Source organism: Meriones unguiculatus, chromosome 17, assembly GCF_030254825.1.
Source record: "Meriones unguiculatus strain TT.TT164.6M chromosome 17, Bangor_MerUng_6.1, whole genome shotgun sequence".
NCBI classification, from domain to species: Eukaryota; Metazoa; Chordata; class Mammalia; order Rodentia; family Muridae; genus Meriones; species Meriones unguiculatus.
Window position 1 is genome coordinate 14,927,427 of NC_083364.1, and position 23,467 is coordinate 14,950,893.

Sequence of the window (23,467 nt, forward strand, 5' to 3'; positions counted from 1 at the left end):
ATTTAACAGGTTACAACAGTTTCTCTGTGTAGCCTTGGCTGTCCTAGACTCCCTTTGTAAGCCAGGCTGGCCTCGAACTCATGGAGATATACTTGCTTTCTCCTCCCCAAGTGCTGGGGTGACAGGCATGTGCCACTGCACCTGGCTAAGGCTCTATTTTAAATGTGTTTTTTGATATTTTTTGATTCAGTTTTTCCTCTGTAAATTCTTCTCTCTGTATGACTTGGTAACTTGCTTGTATATTGTTACTAGTTGAATATGGGAGTGTTAAAGCCTTGTGCACCTTCCTCACTCCAAATTCTGAGGTGTAATAAGTCTGTAAATGAAAATGAAAGCAGAGACTCAGTTTGTCTCTGGAAACAGGGTGTGATGGGTGTTCTTGATTGTCAACGTGACACATCTAATTCGGATCTTTCAGGTAGAAGAGCACACCTATAATCTAGATTTTTTTTTTTTTTTTTGAGCTGAAAAAGACATGCCTGTAATTCAGTTCCTGAGACAGGAATCCATCCCGATCTTTATCCAGATCTAATGTGGACCACGGCTTCTGTTGGAAGCTTATATAAGCTATGGGAGAAGGATGCTTTTGTTCCTTGCCTACTTGCTCTCACCTTGCTAGCAAGTCTATTCCTACACTGGCATAGAGCCTACCTCTTCCGGATTCCAGCATCAACCGAACACCAGCCTTGTGTACTGAGCAACTACTGGGTTCTTGGACTTTCTTTTCATAGCCAGCCATTGTTGGACCAGATCATAGCCTGTATGTTATTATAATACATCCTGTATATGCATGCGTGCACACGTGTGTGTGTGTGTGTTCTGTTACGCTAAAGAACCAAGAACCCTGACTAATTCAGCAAAAACAGACGAATATTGTTCTGAGAAACTGAGGCCTCTAACCCTGAACACAGCACAGAGCCTGAAAACCATTTCTGTAGCCGAGAGTAGGGAGGGGAGGTCCTGGCTTCCACAGGTACAGGAACTGGTTTTCTGAATAAACTGCTCTCCCTTTTGGAAACTGCAGGATGAAAGACAAAAGAAAGATTGCCTGTTTCTGTGAATTCCATTAATGGATTGTTTCCCAAAGTCTTGAGCAGATCGGAGGTGGTGTGTGTGTGTGTGTGTGTGTGTGTGTGTGTGTGTGTGTGTTGAAGGGGCAGGGGTCTCCTTTAAGGAGGCCCTTCCTCCTAATCCTGTCCAAGGTAGCCCTTTGAGTTGTCTCCATGGCCACTGAGTCTGAACTCCCTCAACTCTTGTTCTGACCCCACTCTGAGGAGGAAGAAGTGGGAACTGACCACTGTGCAGTTACTAGCAAGTAGAGAGCAGGACAAATTATGCTTAAATGCACTGTCCCCCACAGACAGAGAGAAAGCTAGAGCCTAAAGGGTGTAAATTGTTCACTACTTGCCTAGTAAAACTCCTATCTCCTGTAGCTAGCGCTCTAGCCTATCAGGATAAAGGTTATTACTTTAGTGCCTGAAGTGTCCAATAAGGAGTAAGCTTCTTTGATGGGCTTGACCCAGATCTGTTTCTTTAACCTCCAGAATTAGGCATGTTTGTGTTCTTAGGAAGTAGATCTTAGCTGCCAGTCCTGGATATCAACGTCGCCTTCACTCTCAGCAGGAACGGCAGGGGGATACCAGGACACTCCGTGGCTGGAAATGGTACGTTTGGCCTGCTTCGTGGATGTGGGGAGGAAGATGCTGCCTGCGGAGACCGCAGTGGAAACGGGCCTTCCAGGCAGCTGTGACAGGCTGCAGACTGTCAGATGCCTCAGCTGGGTCGCGCTGCTCGGCCCGCTGTGTTGAGCGCGGCCAGCAGGCAGAGTCGCGGTCCTGCCCCCGCTGAGCGCCCAGTGCCGCGGCTGCGTGTCAGTCAGCTGGGCTTCTCACCCTGCGTCTCCGCGCTCTGAGCGGTGTGGGTGGACGGTCGGGGGGAAACAGCCCTGAGAGCCGGTCTGTGGCTCCTGTGCGTGGATGGTGAAGGTTAGAACTCTGGCCCTGTAGCAGCTGCGTCCTCCCGCTAAAGAGTCGACACACCTTGCGGTGGCTTGGCGCAGCTACCCAGAGCACCTGGGACTCTCGATGTAAAAAAAAAAAAAAAAAAAAAAAAAAGCAGGGAAGCAGCCAGATTGGACCTCAGTGGATGGAGGCTGATTTATAGGAGCAGCGAGTGTCCCCATCCTCTCTGGAATAAAAGGCGAGTACCCTGAAAGCAGGAGTTCCCCACCTTCCTAATACTGCAACCCTTTACAGTTTGTGTTCTGCCGACTCCCTCCTTAAAATATTTCCGTTGCTATTTCCTCACAGCCATTTTGCTACTTTTAGGAATAGCAATGTAAATCTGTGATATGCAGGAGAAGTAATATGCGAGCCTTGTGTGGTTCCACCCAAAAGGGGTCGAGACCCATAGGTTAAGAAATGCTTATAGATACATACACACAGACATATGTTATGCATCCACCATGAAGTTACAGCTGTTTTTTGTGGTTTGACTGGGAGATGGCCGGGTTGTTTTCTATATCCAGATATATTGTATCTGCAGTAGAAGAATGGTCAGACTGGGGCTGGGCAGTTCTTTGTGTGTGGGGCCCAGTCACCCTGCGCAGCCCCGCTCACTTGCTCATGACCGGAGGGTTTACCCACACAAAGAGCAGCTGCAGTCAAGGTGGGGAAAGCAGGCCTGTGTGAACTCTTCTTTCTGCCTTCCCTACCGTAACCACTGCGTCCAGGGTGGCTTAGAGCCGTGGCTCTAGTCCTTTGAGACAGGGTTTCTCTGTGTAGCTGTCCTGACTGCCCCGGAACATGCATGCTAGACCAGGCTGGCCTCAGGCTCAGAGATCTACCTGCCCCTGCCTCTCCAGAGCTGACACTAGAGGCGTGCACCACCACACCCTGCTTCAGGTTCTAGTCTTCCTCAGTTCCTTCTCCGCTGCTCCTTCACACTGCCAGTGCTTAGGTTAGGCCTCATTCCTGTGCCCACTCTAAACCTTACTGAGCAAGCAACTCCCCTCATTCCTCCAGACCTGAAGGCTGTTTCTATCTTCTGGGCTTCAATGTGGCTGCCTGTGGCTGGCTTGGTGCTTGCTACACCTCACCAATGAATCTCTTCTGAGCTCCCTTTCTACCAAACCTGTAGCATCGTTTATCTTACAGTGACCCCAAGAGCCTTGGGCCTGTTATGTCAGCACCAGCCAGACAGTGGCATCCCCAGCCCATGCCCATCAGGCCTGTTGTCAATAAGCCAATAAAAAGAGCCAAGTATTTAGTGGAAAGCAGAAAAGACCCATTCAGTCTCTTAACATTGGAAAGAGGGACAAAGAGATTTAGAAAGGCCCCTAAATGTGTCTTCATTGTCCTGAAGTGAGATTAAAAATTTAAAGAGGACCAAGGATTTGCATCATTGTTGGGCTTCATTCTCATCCTGTTAGGTGATCTGACAGGTTGTTGGAAGGGTGTTGTTAAATCCCTTTCTGAGAGAAGCCCACCACTGTGATTGGCACCTTCTCATTTCTTCTCATTCCATTGTTTCAGAGGCTCTTTAGAATATCTTCGGTTGTGCCAGGCAGATTACAGTGTCAGGATTTATTAACTACTCAGATTCAGCAGCCTTGTATTAAGCCTGACTTTGCCTCCTACCTCTACAGTGGCCTTCCTAGTGCTTTTACTCCAATCTCTTAACTTGTTTGTGTTTTGAGGCTGGTCTCACTAGGTAGTCCTGTCTGGTTTGGAACTCACTCTATAGATCACTACATAGACTTAGAGATTCACCTGCCTGGCCCCCACAGTCCTGGAGCTAAAAGGTGTGTGCCACTATGCTTGGTCTTTTATCACATATTTTGTTGTTTTCCCAGATGGGGTTTCTCTGTGTAGCCTTGGCTGTGCTGGACTCTCTTAGGAGACCAGGCTGGCCTCCAGCTCACAGAGGTCTGCCTGCCTCTGCCTCCTGAGTGCTGGGCATGGCCACCCAACCTGGCTTTGTTTGTTTTAAGATAGCTTCTTGCTGTTTAGCACTGGCTGACTGCCACTCCCTATTTAGGCACAGCAGGCTGGCGCTGAGCTCAGATCTGCCTGGCTCTGCCTTCCGAGGACTGGGATGAAAGCTATACCCTGCCACACCTAGCCCTTTTATTCCAGTGTGAATCGCTAACAGCAGATCACACATGACATTTCACAAAATGAGAGGCAGCACAGGTTACAGAATGGCTAAGAAATGGTTAAAGAGGCTGCAGAATCCATCTGTCCTGAGGTCACAGGCGGAGAGTTGGGGTAGGCCTGAGGTCTGGAGGGGACCAGGTGAGTCTCAGCAGGACAGGTGCAGAGGTGCCTGAGGCCTCCTGGGAGGGCAGGCTGCTGGATGGTGGCTTTGGAGTGGGCTAAGTGTTTTGCCATGAAGAAGCTGCTGGTATAAGGGTAGGGTGGTGGACACGGCGAGCCTGGAGTTGACTGGGAGTTTGCTGGCTGTGAGAGCTGATCCTATCATGACCCAGGTGCCTGCCACACTTTGGTCTGTTACAGTCTCAGGTAAGGGGGTTCCATCTGTTGTGGACCAAAAGCTCCTGTGTCAGCCCAGCCTGTTTAACCATTTCCTAGCCATTCTGTAACCTGTGCTGGACTCACACTCTCTCTCCAGCTTCTCTTTGTCCTCTTTTAGGGCGGTAAACCATAATGAAAAAAAAAAAAAATCTTTAAAATAGTTGTTTTGTTTATGGGTGTCTTACCTGCATGAATGTCGGTACTGTGAGAGTGCAGGGCCCTGGAAGAGGCCGTTGGAGCCCCTGGAACTGGAGTTAGGTGAAATACAAGTACCGGGAAAGATCCAGATCCTCAGAGCAGACATGCTGGTCTGCTGAGCCTCCTCACCAGCAGCTCTTCTGAATTGGAAAGAACTTTATAATCTTTTGAAGATTATGTGTTACGTTTTTAAGCAGCACATTTACTGATAGAGAGTGTCTATTAATCCTGACCCTGGGAAATTAGAAAATAACATATAATTATTATAAACTTAATCCTGTTTTTTTTTTTTTTTTTTTTTTTTTTGCAAGACATGGTTTCTCTCTGTAGCTCTGGCTATCCTAGAACTCACCTTGTAGATCAGGCTGTCCTGAACTCAGACTTCCCCTTGCCACCAGGCTTGACAATCCTGCCTTTCTTTAAAGTTGTATCTATTATTAGCCTTTAAACAAGACTTCCTTAGACCATGTGTGGCGTGGTGAAGCTTCCTGATTTTTGCCATGAATTTGTATTCCCATTTTGGAATTCCTTTAGTGGATGACTAAGCTGCCATCAAAAACTACATTCTCTCATCTGAAACCTTTTTTATCTCACTCTTTTTCTGCCAAAAATAAAATGCATAACTTTTAACATATCATTTTTTTTCTTTTTGCTTGATAATCCATTCTTTGTTTTACCTTTACAGAATTTAGAAAATTTTCCCCAGATTTATTTGTGTGTGTGTGTGTGTGTAGAGCTAAAGTAGAAGTAGAGCTAAAGACAGTTGTAACCACCCAAGTCTTTTGCGCTGAGCCATTGCTGCAGCTGCTGCGTTGTTTTTTTCCTTTAATAGGACAAGTTTATGTTTTAATGAAAAGACAGAAAGTTGTCTCTGAAATACACCTGAGACCCACAGACTTGATAAGTCTTACATACTTATTCTTAAGGGACTTAGCTGATGCATTAGAGAGTTAAGTCCTTTGTTTAATGAAGAAACTCTGTTAAAAGACTCTCCTTTACGACAGCGCATGTACCCCAGACACGGAGCATTTAAGACTGCCCGCTTTTTAGAATGGTGCCCAGGACTGTTTTCCTTTGCTTCTGACTCTGCTAAGCAAGCTTACTGTAATGCTTTGGCTTTCCTCCAATATTTCAGCTCCCTTATATTTTCTGTAAAACATTCCTCTCTGCCATCTGGCTCATTGTCCACCGTGTGGAGACCCCCCCTGCCAGTCTAGAATGGCATGGCCTTCCTCCCTGCTCTCTTCCACTGTCGGTTCCGTGCAACTGCTGACATTTTCCATGTAAATGTAAACTTGCTTGCTCTATGGTTTTTCATATAAACTCTAATAAAGCCCTTGAGCTTTGTAAAACCCGAAAACCAAAAACCTCCATCTTTTTCTTTTGGCCTGTAAGGCAACAAGAGCCACATGACATTTAATGTCTCTGTCTAGGTAGTGTGGACATGCTAGGAGCACATTTATATCTTCCTTCTGGGAAGGTGAGAGCACAGACCTGTGTTGACTCTCTCGCTGGCTTGGAGTGTAGGAGGAGTGGGGCCTATGAGATCCACCACAGACTGGGCCTAGAGCTGCTGTGTGACAGACTTTTCCTGAGGACACTCTACCCACCGCACAGCTCCTCTTCCTAGGAGCCCAGAATAGTCCCGAGTATGATGGTCCCAGGGTTAGCTGGTGACCCAGCGAGTATGTGATACATGTGACCTCTCATTTACCTGCTTGGGGCAACATGTCAGTTCAGAGGAAGGTGACGTGTAAGAGCTAGTTAAATAGGAAGGGTTTGTTTGACCATCTCGTAGCATCCACACTAAGGCAGAACCAATGTGATGATGATCAAAAAGATGCCACCTCATCCAGGTGTGTGTACTTCTTGACTTCCGTCTGAGTTTTATAGCGTGAAGACCACATCCGTCCCTATCGTGAACCTAAGGACATCAGACCCCTTTTCTGTTTTTTCTCATGATGACCACATTCATTAAAATTTTTTGATTTCTGGGCTGGAGAGATAACTGAGCATTTCGGAGGTCAAGCTGCTCTTTCAGAGGTACCAGGTTTGTTAACTCGCTTCCAAGTGACACAACTCAGAGCTGCCTGTAGCTCCAGGTTACTCTTCTGGACTCTGAGTATAGTACACTCCTGTGCACAAGCGCTAAAACACACACACACACACAAACACGCACACACACACGTGCACACACACATGAAATAAAGCTGAAGTCTTTTTTAAAGATTTACTTACTTATTTTATGTAGATGAGTGCTCCTCTGCATGTACAGCTGCACAACAGAAGAGGGCACCAGATCCCATTCTAGATGGTTGTGAGCTACCATGTGGGTGCTGAGAATTGAACTCAGGACCTCTGGAAGAGCAGACAGTGCTCTTAACAACTAAGCCATCTCTCCAGCCCATAACTGAAGTCTTTAAAAGAGAAAAGAGCACCTGTTCATCTTCCCAATGTTGTTTCACCAATTAGCCTATCATAAGGTGATACCTAAGATACCTAAGCTGAACCTAGCAGGACAGCCAGGATCAGGACTTTTTGTTTAAAACTGTAATTACGTTAGCAATTAGGACTTTGGACCTATGTCAGGGTTCTAATTTATGTGAGGACCTGCTACTCTTTGTCTAATTTTAATTTTGAATTACAATGATCAGTTTTTACTATGTATGTAAGGCCAGAGGTGTGAGTCACAGGCTAGAGTTAGCCAGGCAATGTAGGTGCTGAGATTCGAACTTAGGGCCTCTGTAAGAGCAGCAAACTCGGGAGAGCCTTCTCTCCAGTGGGACTCACTCGTCTTACCAGCAAATTCGGTGTGTTTATAATACAAGGGTGTTAGCATGTGTACACAGTGCTTGTGTCACAACGGAATCTGCAAGCTTTCACAACTTTTCCTCAGATCTACGGTCTGTCCGTTTTTGTGCTAGACTGTTTGGTTTTTCAGAGACGGGGTTTCTCTGTGTAGCCTTAGCTGTCCTGGACTCACTTTGTAGACCAGGCTGGCCTCGAACTCACAGCAACCCACCTGCCTCCGCCTCTCCCACCTGTTGTTTATGGTCTTAATGAGTCCTAATCTGAAATCTGCACTGTTGAGGACTTGAGTCTTAAGAAGAACAATGTGGAAAACTTAGAGGCAAACCCTGGTTTAATTTAGTTTTAAACATACTATTTTTTAGTTATGGTTTCAGAATTTCATGTATGGAGACAATGTGTGAGCATAGTCATACCATCATAAACTGTTTCCTGACTTCTCCACCCCCCTAACTTTTTTAGCTAACCAGATCTCGCTGCTCTTACGTGCACGGTTGTTCGCCCGTACACTGGAGCGTGGTCGGCTAACCGAGGGACCTGCCTTTAAAGTGCACCGTCTCTCCCCTCCCAGCAGATGTGAACTGACAGTAGCTCCTCAAGTAGGGGTGGGTGCTTATCTGCCCTTGCCCATCCATGCTGCAGCCTCGACCGCTCGGTCTTGTCCAGACAAACACCATCGCTTCATTTTTATAAATGTGCTCCTAGCATGTCCCGAAGGCAGTGTTTTACCCCAAGCTCTGGCTTTTGGAGTTGTTCTGCGCCCTCTTGCTTGGTGTTCCCCGAGGCAGTGGGGTGGGGGATGGAGGTGTGGTGAAATGTCCCTTTATTCCTGAGCACTTTGTAGACTCCTTCCCGTCACATTGACAAGTGGTGAGTCCCTGCATCCGTCGCTGTCCACTGAACACAGAACGCCTCTCATGCGTGTACACGCTGCACTTCCTGTGAGCACAGAGGCAGGTACCGACACTGTTACCGTTTGGAAGAATATGGGCGATTTACTGCTGAGGCCTGTGCCCTCCCCAGCTCTGGGTTAGATTTACAGGACCAGGCATAGCCTTCCTCTTGTGGGGCAGGACTTAAATCCAATCAGAATCTCATCTGTTACGCTCACAGCCTTCATGATACCATTGCACCCATGGACTTAGGTTTCGGGCTGCTTGCTACGGAGCTCTCGGGATTCCCAGGTAGTGAAGGGTGTTGCTGGCTCATCTCTCTCAGCAGTGACGTACAGAGGACAACCAGAGCTGTGATGAGAGCCTGTGTCAAGTTTTTATGGGATGGGTGCTGCCTCTGGGACACTCCCTAGCGACAACTCACAGAGGGTAACTCACACCTGTCACTTTCTATTTGACAGCCTGTGGCAGGAGGCGTAGGAGGGGACTGTTACAGGCATTTGTTACAGACATTCATTTGCAGCTAATAAAATTGATCAAGTAATTTACCTTTTTTCTGTATTTTTTTTTCTTTTTTTCTAAGACAAGGTTTTTCTGTCTCTGGAACTTGCTCTGTAGGCCAGACTGGCCTTGCATGCACAGAGATCCACCTGCCTCTGCCTCCTAGGCATGGGGTTAAAGCACATCCATCACCCAGGCAAGTCTTTTACCTTAATGTGTGTTTTCAAAAATTATTCAGATGACATGTTGGTGACTTAGAGCTCTGTCTAAGGACATAAGTCATCTTTCCTTTTGTTTAATGATCCAGCGGCATTCTCAGATGACAAAGGTGTGATAGACCAGTGAGATGGCCTCCTTGTTTATCATCCTGAGAAGAGGGAATCACGGTCGAGGAATTGGCTCCACCAGTTTGGCTTCTGCGTATGTCTTCAGGGCCTTTCCTTGATTGTTAGTTGATGTAGGAGGGCCTTGTCCAATGTGGGTGGTGACATCCCAGGTCACGGGGTGCCCAGACTTGTGCAAGGAAAATAGCCCAGCAAGCCAGGGAGCAGTGTTTATGCATGCTGTCTGCTTCAGTTCTTACCTGCACATTCTTCCCTCGCTCTTCCTGCCTTAGCTCCCCTCCACGGTTGGACTGTGACCCATAATTCATATAAATACCTTCCTGCTGCCTAGGTTGAATTTGGTCACGGTGATATGTCATAGCAAGAGAAGGCAACACATAACATCAGTGAAGCAAACTACTCATCAGGAGTCCTGTTTGCTGCTTGATTAAGGATGGACCGAAGAACCCAGCTATATACTTTCTAATATTGGATTTTAGTGCAATCACAGAACATGCATTCAGGTTTCTAACAAGTTGTAGGAAGTATTAATTTCAGGCCTGCTAAGTTGGCTGAGTGGCAGTTGCTATGCAACTCTGTTGGTCTAAATTCCATCGCTAGGACCACTATTAAACCAGAAGAAGAGAACCACCTCCCACAAGGTGAATTCCACGGGATCTCTGTGGCATGCTCACGCTTTCCACTCTCAGTACACACCAAATCAAGGTTTTAAAAATATGGGCTAGTGTCTACCAAACCAGCTAAAGGAGACTCATCTAGAGACTATGTTGGGTTCTCGCAAATAGCATCCCCCTGAGGACTGTGAGGTCACCGGAAGGATTCCTACGGAGAAAAGGATGTTGTTTTTAGCCTGGGGTGTAACTGTCATCGACGGTCTGAGAAATCTACCTCATTCTTTACAGCTGTGGTGGGAAGGAGTTGCTCCAGATCTCGCTTCCCCGATACCGGGAGAACTGTTTTGTCCAGCATTTCGAAGCACACACATTCTAAGGGCAGCTCTTACCAGAATGTGGTGAAAGTTGTTAGATGCAGTGCAGAGAGAGAAACTGCACAGTTATCTCACATGCTATTTTGATGTTTCTTTCCCAGAAAGCTCCCCTTTACTTTTAGCATTGCTGTGTGAGGGAATCTTGGTCTACATGAGCAGTTGAGGGTGATGACCAAGATAACTTGAACACTGTGGACACGGCGTCATGTCACCTTCTTATTAGTTCTGTGTACATCTGTGGTACCATGAGGCTTACTTCCCTGGACATCTGTGTGTGTGCTTTTAGGAGTCCGTGAGCTTTAAGGATGTGGCTGTGAAGTTCACGCAGGAGGAGTGGGCTATGCTGAAGCCATCTCAGAAGAAGCTTTACAAAGATGTGATGCAGGAAACCTTGAGGAACCTGGCTTCTATAGGTACACATGGGCATTGCCATTTCTAGTCCATCCAAGGACAAGTGTTTCTAGCTTATCAGTATTAATGGGTGAATTGGAATATGGAAAAGGGAAGTAGAATGACTATGTCAAAGGGGAGTGTTGTACACCATGAATTGAGCTGGCATCCAGTACTTTTTGTCTAATTAATAATTGGTAACTATTTTTTGTGTCTGCGTTTTAGGAAAGAAGTTGGACAAACAGAAGGTTACAAATGAGTATGAAACTCTCTGGAGAAGATTAAGGTAATTACTTTCCCAAGAGATAGCCTTATTTAAGAGTGTTATTGCAAAGAAGAAAAAACAATTTTTACAAAAAATAATAAGATGCATTTGATACCAAGCATCAAGCCAATTTCATCTCAAGAAAATTTCTCCTAAAATTTGTGTCTTAAACATCAGCACTAGGAGATGCCAAATATTGCAATATCAAAAACTAGACTATGAAGATACCACATGTGATGCAAACTTTATGCCATACAGAATGTCTTGGTTTGGGTTTGTATTGCGGTGTTCAGGGCCTTGAGCCAAAGCATCATGGCGGTGGAAAGGGTCAATTTCACCTCGTAGGCAGCAGCAGTCCGTGCTCAAGAAAAGTGAGGGCATGAACTCAAGCAGCAACTTGTAGCCGTGAACTGAAAGGAGAGACCACCAGAAATGATGCTTTCTGCCTTGCCATCCGTGGTTTGGTCAGTTTATTTTCTTATGTACCTCGTGTACAGGAGTGACATTGGGCACAGTGGGCTGGACATTTCCACATTTGCATCAATCAGGAAAAAGCTTGCACACAGGCCAGTTCAGTGAGAACAGTTTTTTTTTTTCAACTAAAGTTCTGTAGGTTTTGTCCAAAATAGTAATCAGCAAAATTGAGGCTTCATTGTGACACACAAACACCTCAGTATCACACCATAATCTGTCTTTTTTGTTTGGCCATAAGATGTCATGCTAATATTAATATCTCAATTTAAAACATAAACAATTTAAATAAATTTCCACAGTTTAAAAGTCCAAGCTCTTTTTAAAAACCGAGTGGCTTTTTCAAAGGTCTCTGAAATGCAATATTAAAAAAATTAAAAAAAAGGTACATACTTTATTACTCCAAAAGGGAACGAACAACCAGAGCATAGTGATGATCAGAACAAATTGAAAGCGCCTTTCAGCAGGGTAAACATCAGTGTCCCACACCGGGAGCTGAAATGCCATCTGCTGGGTTCCCAAGGTCTTGGACAGCTCGGCTTCACCAGATCTGCCACCAGCAACACACACACACACACACACACACACACACACACACACACACACACGTTACCTCCCAGCCTCGTGCCAGGGCCACATCGTTTGCTTTCTCCCGGCTTGCCATGTCCAGTATGCTGTGTTGTCTGCTGTAACTGAGGCTCATCTTCTCCTCTGCAGCATGGGGGAGGCTTTATTTGGCTCCTATGTCCCGATCACAGTCCATCATTAAGAGAAACCAAAGGAAGGAGCTCAGGGCAGGGCAGGGGCCTAGAGAGGGGGCCTGAGACTGAGCCTGGAAGTTGCTTACTGACTGGCCCTCCGGGACTTGCTCAGCCTGGCTTCTGTAATCAGGACCACCTGATGCTCGGGGGTGACACCACCCACAGCCCGCTGGTCACACTCCCAAAAATGCCCCCACAGGTTGCCTAAAAAACCATCTACTGGAGACACTTTCTCCGCTGAGACTCCTCTTCCTAGATGATTCTACGTTGTGTCAAGTGGACAGAAAATTAACCAGGACTCATCATTTCAAAACAGTATACAGGGAAACCAAAATATTGTCTAAGTAATGATATGGCTGGCCATGCAATCATAATGGCCTGAGTTCAGCTCCCAGAACGCACATAAGATGGCACAGATGTGTAATCCCAGCACTTCTCAGTAAGACCTGCTTCAAGTCCATGGAAGGAAATAGTGCTTCTGAAAGGTGTCCATGCACCGTAGCATACATGAACACCAACAAACATAGTAAATGACCACATTTTTAAACTTAATATATTGATTGATCCACCAGCCATGAGGACATGTTGGCAATGACTGATTGTCAGTTTATTTCATGGTCATGCAAGAATTTAAAAAACAGAATGTGATTGTGATGGCCACCTTTGCACATCTAAAATGTGCATAAGGTTGTGGATTGACATTTGTGTTGAAACGCTGTGTGAATATTTAATGTTCTCAAGGAGACATACCTCACCATTCATGAATCCTGCTGTTTCGTTGTAGCTGTCCTCAAGCAGCCTTGGGAAACAGGCAGTCCAGACATGTTCTAAACTGTTTCCCGGCAGGACACCAACATTTCTTTGTTCAGTCATTAGGAAACAAAGTCTTAGTCATGTTCTCTTCATTTGTTTTGCAGCAGCCAAGTGGTGGAGAAATATAAAGAAAGGCGTCAGTGTGAGGAAAACTTCAGCCGCATTCCAGAGCATCCTGTAAATTCAGAGTCTTGTCTAGGAGTTGCCGCGTATGAAAAGCAGATGTGTAAAGGAGGACGCATTGGCCATTCATCTCTCGGTGTGCTCCTGAACCATCAGGTAGGACACAAACCTTATGAAGACCAGGAATATGGACGGACGGTTTATAAACATAAGGAGTTTGGGAGCAGATCCGGTTCTCCTCTGTCCCTTCCGACTTGTAAAAGCGCTCACACTGGAGAGAAACCTTCTAAAAGTAAGAACTGTGAAGGAGGCCTTCCTCGTTTCAGATCTGGTCAGAGGTTTGAAGAACATGGCTGTCCTGAGGAGGTGTATGTGTGCAGTCAAGGTGGGAAAGGTGTTCTCCATTCCAGTCCTTCACCGAGGCTTGAAAAGATTCAGAGCGTTAAGAAGCCCCATGTGTGCGAACTGTGTGGGAAGGGCTTTGCTCGGTTCGGTAACCTTCTAAGACATCAGAGGACTGACACGGGAGAGGATCCCTCTCTGCCCGATCGTTTGGGGAAAACTCTTCTTCCTTCTGCTTGCCGTCGAAAACGTGTGAGAGGTCGCAATGGTGAGAAGCCCTATGCGTGCGAGCAGTGTGGGAAGACTTTCCTCGACTCCACTTACTTCCGCATACACAGAAGAAGTCACACTGGTGTGAAGCCCTACGTCTGCAGGGAATGTGGCAAAGCCTTTACCGCCTCCCGCTACCTTAAGTCACACGAGCTGACACACACCCGGGAGAAGTCTTACGTCTGTGAGCAGTGTGGGAACGCCTTCACATTTTGGTATCAGTTCCAAAAGCATAAAGTGAGTCACAGCGGCGTGAACCCGTACGTTTGTAAGCAGTGTGGGAAAGGCTTCAGCTACTCCAGTTCCCTGAAAACGCACGAGCGCGTCCACACCGGTCACAGGCCCTACGTGTGTAAGCACTGTGGGAAAACCTTCGGCAGTTCGGGCAACCTTAAAAGGCACGGGAGTACGCACACCGGGGAGAGGCTGTACGTGTGCACGCAGTGTGGGAAGTCGTTCAACAATCACGGCTCCTTCCGCTTCCACGGCAGAATGCATGCCGGAGAGAACCCCTACAGGTGCAAGCAGTGCGGGAAGGACCTCGCCTCCTCCTCCTCGCTGCAGTGCCACGAACGGAACCACTCCGGGGACAAGCCTTTCGTGTGTTTGCAGTGCGGGAAAGCCTTCAGCTCCGACGGTTCCCTTCGAAAGCATAAAATAATGCACAGTGAAGAGAAGCCCTACATGTGCCAGCAGTGCGGGAAAGCCTTCCGTCGCTTCTTCGAGGTTCGGGTGCACGAGCGGATCCACAGCAGCGAGAGACCCTACGAATGCAAGACCTGTGGGCGGGGCTTTCTGAGTTCAACTCACCTGCGAAGACACGTACCAATTCATAGTAGAACAGCTAAGGATGTTTGTAAATAACATGAGGAATTAATCCCTGTTAGCGCTCACAGAAATCAAACGCCGTGTGATGGATTATGTGCGTAAATGGGCATACAAATCGGAGAGAAAGTACTCTTTTGAATCAGTGTGGCGACCAGTACTAGAAATTCCCTTCTGACACACAGAAGCAGACACTGAAGAAAAGCTGCAAGCAGCGTGAAAGCCGTTTGCATTCTTTTCATCGTGGAGAAGATGTGACCGCTCCCACGGGAGAGAAACAGAGTGCACTTCGGAGGTTTGAATAAGGCTGCTCCAAATAGGCTTACGCATTTGAATGAATTACAGGAATTAGAAGGTGTGGCTCTGTTGGAGGAGGTGTGACACTGTGCCAGATCCAGTTGTTCTGTCTGTGTTTGTGGATCAGGATCAACTCCTGCGTAAGCTCCGTGTTCCCAGCCATGATGATATGGACAAAGTCTCTGACACTGTAAGCAAGCCCCCAATTAAATGGTTGGTCTTAAATGTGCTCCGTTGTCCTGGTGTCTCTTTATAGCACTAGAAGAAGGACCGAGACATATAGAGAATCTTAGAACTCTTTCAGTCATCACAGATTCTTTTTATAGACATGAACTAACTTCCTAAGGGTATCCTAAAGTACAGGATGTGAAATCTCCGTTGTCACTTTGGTAGCCCTTAAAAGAATGATTGAGAGAACAGCTACCTGTTCTTAATAAGCCAATAAAAATATAGTGGCATTTACTGTTGGCTCTCTTCCTGTCTTGTATATGTTAGGTTATACTTAAAAATGCCGTGCATGCAACAGATCTGATATGAGTTTTATTTCGGGGGAGGGAGTTAGGACCTGAGTGAGCCATGAGGACACTGAGACAGGTGCCTAAGAAAGGGGGAGAAACCAAGGCAGAGAGTGCAAAAGAAGAGACCAGAGAGAGAGAGCAAGTAGGAGCGGCAGACCAGTTACATCTGAAGCACCTGGCCCGGGTGATGACATAGAACATTGTCAGGACCCGAAAGGCCCCTAAGGGCAGGCCAGTTGAATTGCCTGCACAACATAACATTCCTCCCTTTTTGTTTAATTAGAAAAAAAAAAAAGCTAGAAAAGGGTGGCAAGGCAGGAGTGAGGATGGTGGACTGCTCATGCAGAGCAAGTAAAATATCTAAATGTAGGAATGTAGGTTCAGAGAGAGAGAGAAGACACCACAATGTCCAGATTACATGGTGAGGAAGAGGGGAAGCTCCTGCCCTGGAAAATTCAGGGCAGAGGGTAGAGTTTCCAGCCATGCCCAGCAGCAGATAGGGACTGAGGGATGCTGGGAGAACCTGGAGCTGTTGGTCCTGGGCCTGAAGCACACCATTCTATCCTTAGGTTGATAATAAACGGACAATGGGAAAAGAATCTTTTCTGGCTACTTCCTACTGACACTGGGGCGGCAATAAGGAGGTCAAAAGGCTGAAATGCTGGCCAAGCCCAGGAAGAGTAGGCTGTTTTGATGCTGTCCAGGATCTGTGAGAACATCCATGGCTGGGAGGGAAAGTGCAGGTCCGGCTTGATGCAGTCTTCAAGGTTAGACTGCAACACCTGTGGGTAGGTGCTGTGGCTCTGTTGTGGCTGTAGGAAACACTTGGGTCTGGCAGGATATTGGAACATATATATTGGCAGAAGACAAAGGTTAGTAGGTCAGGGAGAAAATTCCTTTTAGGTTTGAAACTTTTGGGAAAGTGAGCTGAGATGGAAGAAGAGACTTGAACATAGGAACCTCCATTTACTTGATCGCTGGCAGTAATTAAAAAGGTTTTGCTTTGGATCTGTCATGTAAGGGATACTGAGGCCAAGTTTGGTTGCAGAGGCATGAAAGCGTAGAGGCCCTTAAAGTGGGCACTAGGTATAGAAATCTGAAATTCTAGGGCTGGAGAGTTGGCTCAGAAGTTAAGAGCACTGACTGTTTTTCCAAATGGTCCTGAGTTGAATTCCCAGCAGCCACATGGAGGCTCACAACCATCTATATAATGAGCTCTGGTGCCTTCTTCTGGCTTGCTCGCAGAATACTGTACAAATAATAAATAAAAACAAACAAGCAAGCAAACAAACAAACGAAAGCTGAAACCCTCCAGAAGGCATCCGAGAGAAGAATCTGGACGAATGGGCGAATGGACTATTTCCACTGGGCAGGTAGGAGACAGGGACCGGTCAAGGTCTCCCAAGAGCAAGGTTTGACTCAGCCGATTGGTACAATCTATTCCAGCAGCTTGCCAGCGCTGGTCAGAGACCCAGGGCACAGTTGCCCTTACCAGACACGGTTACCTAGTCCCCGCCTTCTGCAGCAGCTCCACGTGGAAAGAGTAGCGTCTGGAATCGGATTTAAGAAACAAACCTCAGGGCGGCAGAAGCAGGCTGCGTGGTTTGTTGGTTCTGACCGGCAAGCGGAGGTGGTGAAGCTGCACCTCAGCCTTTTCCCACCGGTTCCAGAGCCGCGTGCTAGGCAAAGCACCTGCGGTGGGGGGTAACTCAGCATCCCCGCATCCAGCCTTGCCCCCAAGCATAGATAGGCTGGCAGGAGCGATCGATCGATAGTTGTGAAATCGGCTCCAAGCTGCTTAGGGAGCAGACATTGTTCCTGTGGGCAGCGGCAGGCAGGCATGGCCAGAGCAGATGAGGGTGTTAAGGAGGAAAAGGTCTGTTGCGGGCTTCGCGCATGTGCATCTGAGCAGCCGCAGGAAGCCAGACAGACGGGCCGGGCAGCATCTGCAGGTAGGAATGGTGCAAGTGTTGGTGAAAGGCAGGGCAGATGAATGAAAGTGCAGCTCTGTTGGGGCAGCATGGTTTGTTATAAAGGATTCTGGCGTAACCAGACCAGACGCTACCAGGAGAGCCCTTTGAAGCCAATGCACCAATGTTAGGATTTGTATAAAAATGATGCCATGCACACAACCTATCTTATATGAAAGATATTTATTTGGGGGAAGGGAAGCAGAAGAGAGTTAGAGCCTGAGTGAGCCACGAGGGCAGAAACAGAGAGAAACAGACAGACAGACAGAACCAGAGAGGGAGGAGGGACACCATGACAGAGAAAGGGGAGAGAGACTGGAAACAGCAAGGGCAAGAGAGCAAGAAAGTACAGAGAGCAGGGAGCAAGTGGGAGTGGACCTGGCCCAAGTGATATCAATTGCCTGCAAAACATAACACTGTCCCGAGGAGGGGGAGGGGAAGGGGGAGGGAGAGGAGGAGGAGCTCAATGTTAGCTCCATCCTGTTGACTGTCATATAATGCCTGCTTGCTTTTTCTCCGTTTGTCTCTGCCCCCAACCCTCAGACAATAGTCTTAGCAGTGTGACCACCAATAAAGCTTTCTTTGTCCCCACAGACGGTCTAGTTTGGTGGTTTCACTGCACCCTGACTTCCATTTTTTTTTTTTCCAAATTCATTACAAGTCAGCATATTACTGGCCTGTCAGCACTGTCCACCACTGGCCAAATACAAGGTGCCAACATTTAAAAATGAGTGAGCCAAAAAGCTGGGTGTGGTGACACATGCCTTTAGTCCCAGCACTCAAGGAGGCAGAGGCAGCCAGATCACTATGAGTTCAAGGATGTCCTTAGATCCAGGATAGCCAAGGCTACACAGAGAAACCTTGTCAAGAAAAAACCTGAACCAAGAGAAAAAAGAAGAAAATACCTGATGTCACCCAGATAAATAGGCTAAGAAAAAAAGGAGCCCCACACTCACAAGGCCACCATGCCAAACATAAGGGCCAGATTCTCACTGAAAGAAGCCCTATAGAGGATCACTGTGAATGGCTAAGGACGCATAAGAACGGGACTCTGAAGGCCTGCGACCAACTCCTATCCCCACTAGTTGAGATGAATCTTTGTCTTTCCAAACCTACATATTTACCAAAGAGACCTTGTCACTGTAAGAAAAAGTCAGCGAGCTGGATGTGGTGGGGCACACCTTTGATCCCAGCACTCGGGAGGCAGAAGCAGGTGGATCTCTAAGTTCAAGGGTAGCCTGGTCTACAGAGAGATAGTTCAAGGGCAGCCAAGGCTACACAGAAAAAGCCTGTCTCAACAAAACAAAACAAGCACATAAAAACAAAAATGAAAGAAGGAAAGAGTCAACAGAGAAAAGAGAAACTCAGTTCGACCTCAAAACAAACAGAGAAGCCTTTTCTGAGTCTGAGAGGGTGGTGCATTCGGGTAGCCACCAGGGAAAACTGCTAGGACATGGGTTTAAGCCGATGGAAAGTCTCTGTTATCTGGCCAGAAACTCCACTAGCTGTTCCGGATCCCTGATAGCTCCAAGTCTTTCTCAAGGAGTTCTTTTAAGCATGATAACCATGTTCTAGGTTGAGGCACTTCAGTTAACAAGAACAGCTAGCCAGAAGCAGAACTCAGAAAGCCAAAAAGCAAGGTTTAGTACATTTTAGAGACTTTCCCAGAACTGTGGATTTTAAGGCAGCAAAATCCTCTCTCCCCCAGAATAAGTGATGAATGGTGAAAAGCTGATGTGTTCAGCAGAGCCTGGACACACCAAGGGAAGGCTCCAGCTCCAAACTGACAACACCTTTTTCCATTAGACCCACACTGTTGTGGGCTTTCACTAAGCCTAACCTTCACAGCAACTGTGCATCTTAAAACCAAAACACGATCCAAAAAATACTACTGTCTCAATAGCTAGCACTTCAGCCATGTCTGTACTCCACTTCACTGTGCTCTTTCTTCCCCCGTCATGTTCTACAGCTTCACGCGGGACTTGAGACAAAAAGTTCAAAAAGGCCAAAAGCAAGAAGCAAATTTGCCTCTTCTTAATAGCAGAGAGGCCCTATCTTAGTCAGTGTTCTATTGCTGTGAAGAGACACCAAGTATTGTTACAAAGAGTGAAAATCCCAAATGTTCAGTTTTCACCAGTGTAGACTCAGGAGCCAGATACTGGGGTGAAAGCCTGCTAGCTCAAGAGAGGGCAGAGAAAGCACCCAGCTGACCTTCCTTCTCAGCCAATGCCCCATGAAGAAAAAAATCCCTTCCCACTCAGTTCACATCCCAGAAGGGAAAAGCCCCTCCCTTCTTCTCGGTTGAGTTAAATACCCTTCAACTCAATGTCTCTCCTTTCTACTTCCTGTGGGGCTCTCTAATCCATCCCCTGGACTTCCTCTCATTTTCTATGTTCTTGTCAGTCTGGTTGCTTGCTTCGACTCTTGACCTATGGTTGACTTTATTTAATCCTGTTTACAGGAAGCTCTTGGAACAAAGGTGTGCACTAGGGATTGGCCATACTACACATGCTTGCTTACTGTGAACAGACAGGTCTTGGGTTAAAGGTGTACATTGGGGCTGAACCATACCAAACAAGAAACAAGTTTTTCCAGTTCACAACCTCTGGGTTCACAATGGGATCAAATATCCTGCAACAACCATGACCACAGCAACTCTTACAAAGACCCATCTCCTCTCATGGGCAGAATTTTCTCTTCCTCTTTCTCTCGGGATTTGGCTGCAATGTTTTTATTCACTGATTTACTGTCTAGAGGTTTTGATTGGGTTCTTTTTCTCCCGGTTAAAAAAAAAAAAATAGAAGCCAGGAAAAAGTTTGAAATGAAGTAGATGCCCAAGATTTCTTAGGATAATTTCTCAATCTGTGTTCAACCAATAAAATAAAAATACACAAACAAGGAAATGCAATTATTCATGCTACACAGATAAAATATAAAATAACAGCAAAAAAAACAAAACAAAATAACAGCAAAACAAAATCCTTACATGTTAACAATTAAACATTGACTGTTCAGCCCAACCAATGACCTTTACGACTTTATTTACAATAATTCTTGGTGCCAGACCCCAAATGACCAATCTCAAGAGAGACAAAGGGTATAAAATTCAACCTGTTACCAATGATTGGAATCTAGTCTGATATTTCTGGGTTTCTTGGACTCTAAGCCAAAGATTTTAAAATAATGACTCACACAGAGGAGCAATGGAAGCATACCACTTTATTTGGAAAAGTGATATTATAGCACGTAGAAGGATACACTGTTAACACTGACTCAAGGCTACATAAGTGACAGTGTGGAAGAGCCATGATTACTGTTTGTTACTTCCTTTCATGGGATTCTAGATTGTTATGCCTAGATTGTGAGACCGCAAGAGACCACCAGGAGTCGAGTCTGTTACAAAACACACGAGGGTTTATTAGATACAAGCTCGAGCCTGGGTAGCAAGCTCCCCATGTAAACAGAGGTATGCGGCCTCAAGGTTTAAGGAAACAAGGTTTTTAAAGGGCAAAACCACAAGTGAGGGCTCTACGCTTTGGGTAGGGGATCCACTTTAGGCACCAAAACCATAAAACAGTTCCAGCCTGGCCGTCCGGAGAGTATTTGATCATGAGCAATGCCTGGAACATGCTGATTAGCTGTTGCTAGAGAAGAGCAATTAGTGCACTCTGTGGTCACAAGCAAGGGGCCATCTGGGTGGGTTGCCAAATCTCTTAAGTGCAGGAAGGAATGTGGTTGAGCCTGATTACTCCCTGCAGTGGGCCGGACATATCTTAATTAACCCAGTCCTTTCTCTAAACTTTTATCCAGGAGTTCAGTCATGCTGCCCAAAGACTCTAATTTTAAACTTTGGACCTCTCATTACCCTCCTTTTTAAGAGGATACTGCCTCAAATCCTCAAGATGTCTCCAAATCATTTAGCTGGGGTGGAGGTGGTGTCCTATCAATATATCATTTCAACCTGCCAGGTAGGATTGGGGCCAAAGGTCTTGTCTTCTGTGTCTGGTTCAGTGCTGACCATGGGACTATTGACATCAGGGGCTAAGAGGGCTGAAATCGTTAGTTGATCCAGCTGGTAGGGCAGGGAACAGTCTAGGTGGATTCCAGCAAATCCACCAGCTTACATAGGCAGTCTCTCCTAGTGCGTTCCATGAAGCGAAAACCTATTGAACAAACACAGACTGGAAATAGAATTATTATTGGTGGGAAGGAGAATTCATAGGTTGGTGTTATTTTCATCAATGGCCAGTTGGCACTGTGAACAGAGTGCTATCAGCTGAATGGTCCCTAGCCTCTGCTTAATGTAGGCCGTTAACTTGTTTAGCTGACATGGTCCAAAAGACCAGCAGCAATAGTATAATAAGAGGGCCTAAGAGAGTGGATATCAGAGTTGTTAACCAAGGGGACATATTAAACCAAGATTTAAACCATTAGGATCTGGCTTCTCTTTCCCTGCATCTCTTTTCCAGGTCTTCTCTAACTTTGGCCAATGACTCTCTTATAATACCAGACCTATTGGCATAGAAACAACATTCTATGTTGGCATAGAAACAACAATCTATGTTGGCATAGAAACAATATTCGGTGTTGGCATAGCAGCAACATTCTTCCTTGAGTGCTGCACATAGTCCTCCTTGTTGTAAGAACAATAAATCGAGCCCCCTTCTATTTCGGAGGACACTCTGTTCTATATCTGAAATAGAACCCTCCAATCTTTGGATGTCTAAGTCTATAGATTCTCTTAGTTGTGCATAATGCTTGTCTTGGAGGAGCAATGAGGTGATACCTGTTCCTGCTCCTATGGCTCCCAGCCCCAGTAGTACTGCTAGAGTGACAGTAGTTATGGGTTCCCTTTTATTTCTTATATAATTTTGGTTTGGTGGGTCAAAGGCTAGGAGGAACTTTTCATTGTTGTGGTAAATCAGCTGGGGAACCAACTGTAACTAGCACACAGTAAGAATCTGAGAACAGCTTACCGTATGTACAGGGGGTCAAGCCAAAAGAACAGGCCCACCATGTATTAATGGGGGGGGTACTAAATATTGGTCTGTTCCTACCCAAAAAGTTAAGGTCTGGCATCAAAGGCTCCTATGAGTACCTGGAATTGTTCCCATGTAAGTCCTGCTTCCAAGAGACCAGCTGGAGAGTGAGTCTGGCTTGTGGGGGTGGATGCCATCTGCAACTGGTCATATCTGCAGCAAGAGTACAGTCACTAATGACTGCCATTGCCTCATAGAAGGGGGCTGTGACATAGCCAACAGGATTCAGTGAAGCCCAGACGAGTCCCATTCAGAGCAACATTTGTGTCAAGCATCAATTCCCAGAGGGGTTCGGACTGGGGTTCCTGGAAAGGCACCTTATCTTGGTTAGGTTTTGGAGAAGTGGCAGGTGGGAGTTTGGGGCTCCCTGCCACTTGGGGTGCCTTCATAGTGATTGAGCCAGGGGGAGAGAGATGTTAGATGATGTTAGGGCCAATAGCTCTGGGGGGCCCTTCAGAAAGAAGCAATTTAAGGTGCACTACTCCCCATGCTTTCCTGCTTTCCAAAGGCATAGCCAATGGGTATAGTTCTTACCCTTGTGGGTAAAGGAAAGTTTAAGATGATTACAGGGTTGGGTTGTACCATGGAAGAGTAAGAGTTATTTGGTATTGAACGTCCATCCACACTTACCATATTTGTTGTCTCTAGTCAACTGGATAAGTCCAATTGAGACAGGCTTGCAGTCAGTGGAAAATTTCCTGGCACCCCCATTCTGCACAGTAAAGGTCAGTCATGGTCCCACATTTTTCCTGTCACCATGGAATATCAAAATGGGAGGGACACATATGAAAGTGTACTTTGCTCTCCACGGCGTAGATTCTCATGCTGGACCCTCATGGCATGGCAAGTGCCAGATTGAAGCTCAGCTCAGGAAACCATTTCTTCAGGGTGACTGTCCGAGATGGTGTGGCTAAGACATTGCCATATTCATCCCATAGGACCCAAGTATTATTTACAGGGACACATGGGCAACAGTACATATGGTTAGTAGTTGTAAGATAATAAGGAGGTTCTGGATAACCTGACACACAGAGGGTTGTCTGGATTGCAGTGACCTTTCCATTCCAGGGCAGCAGGAGTCAGGCAGGCTTCTTGGGTTGAGAACAGGTTGGCAGG

The 23,467-nt window shown here is 46.4% G+C and overlaps 1 protein-coding gene across 3 annotated transcripts; it reads left to right on the forward strand.

Moving 5' to 3' along the window:
- The first annotated feature begins 1,508 nt into the window (after positions 1-1,508).
- Positions 1,509-15,053, forward strand: LOC110564921 (zinc finger protein OZF-like). Of its 3 annotated transcripts, none has more exons than XM_021662467.2 (4): positions 1,509-1,664; positions 10,554-10,680; positions 10,883-10,943; positions 13,072-15,053. In XM_021662467.2, exons 1-4 carry the CDS (start codon positions 1,662-1,664, stop codon positions 14,564-14,566), a joined length of 1,686 nt encoding a protein of 561 aa, XP_021518142.2. In that variant the 5' UTR covers positions 1,509-1,661; the 3' UTR covers positions 14,567-15,053. The 3 variants fall into 3 exon arrangements, with proteins under 3 accessions (XP_021518142.2, XP_060227002.1, XP_060227001.1); XM_060371018.1 differs by lacking the exon at positions 1,509-1,664 and adding an exon at positions 1,679-2,199; XM_060371019.1 differs by lacking the exon at positions 10,554-10,680 and having other exon boundaries at positions 1,510-1,664.
- The last annotated feature ends 8,414 nt before the right edge of the window (positions 15,054-23,467 follow it).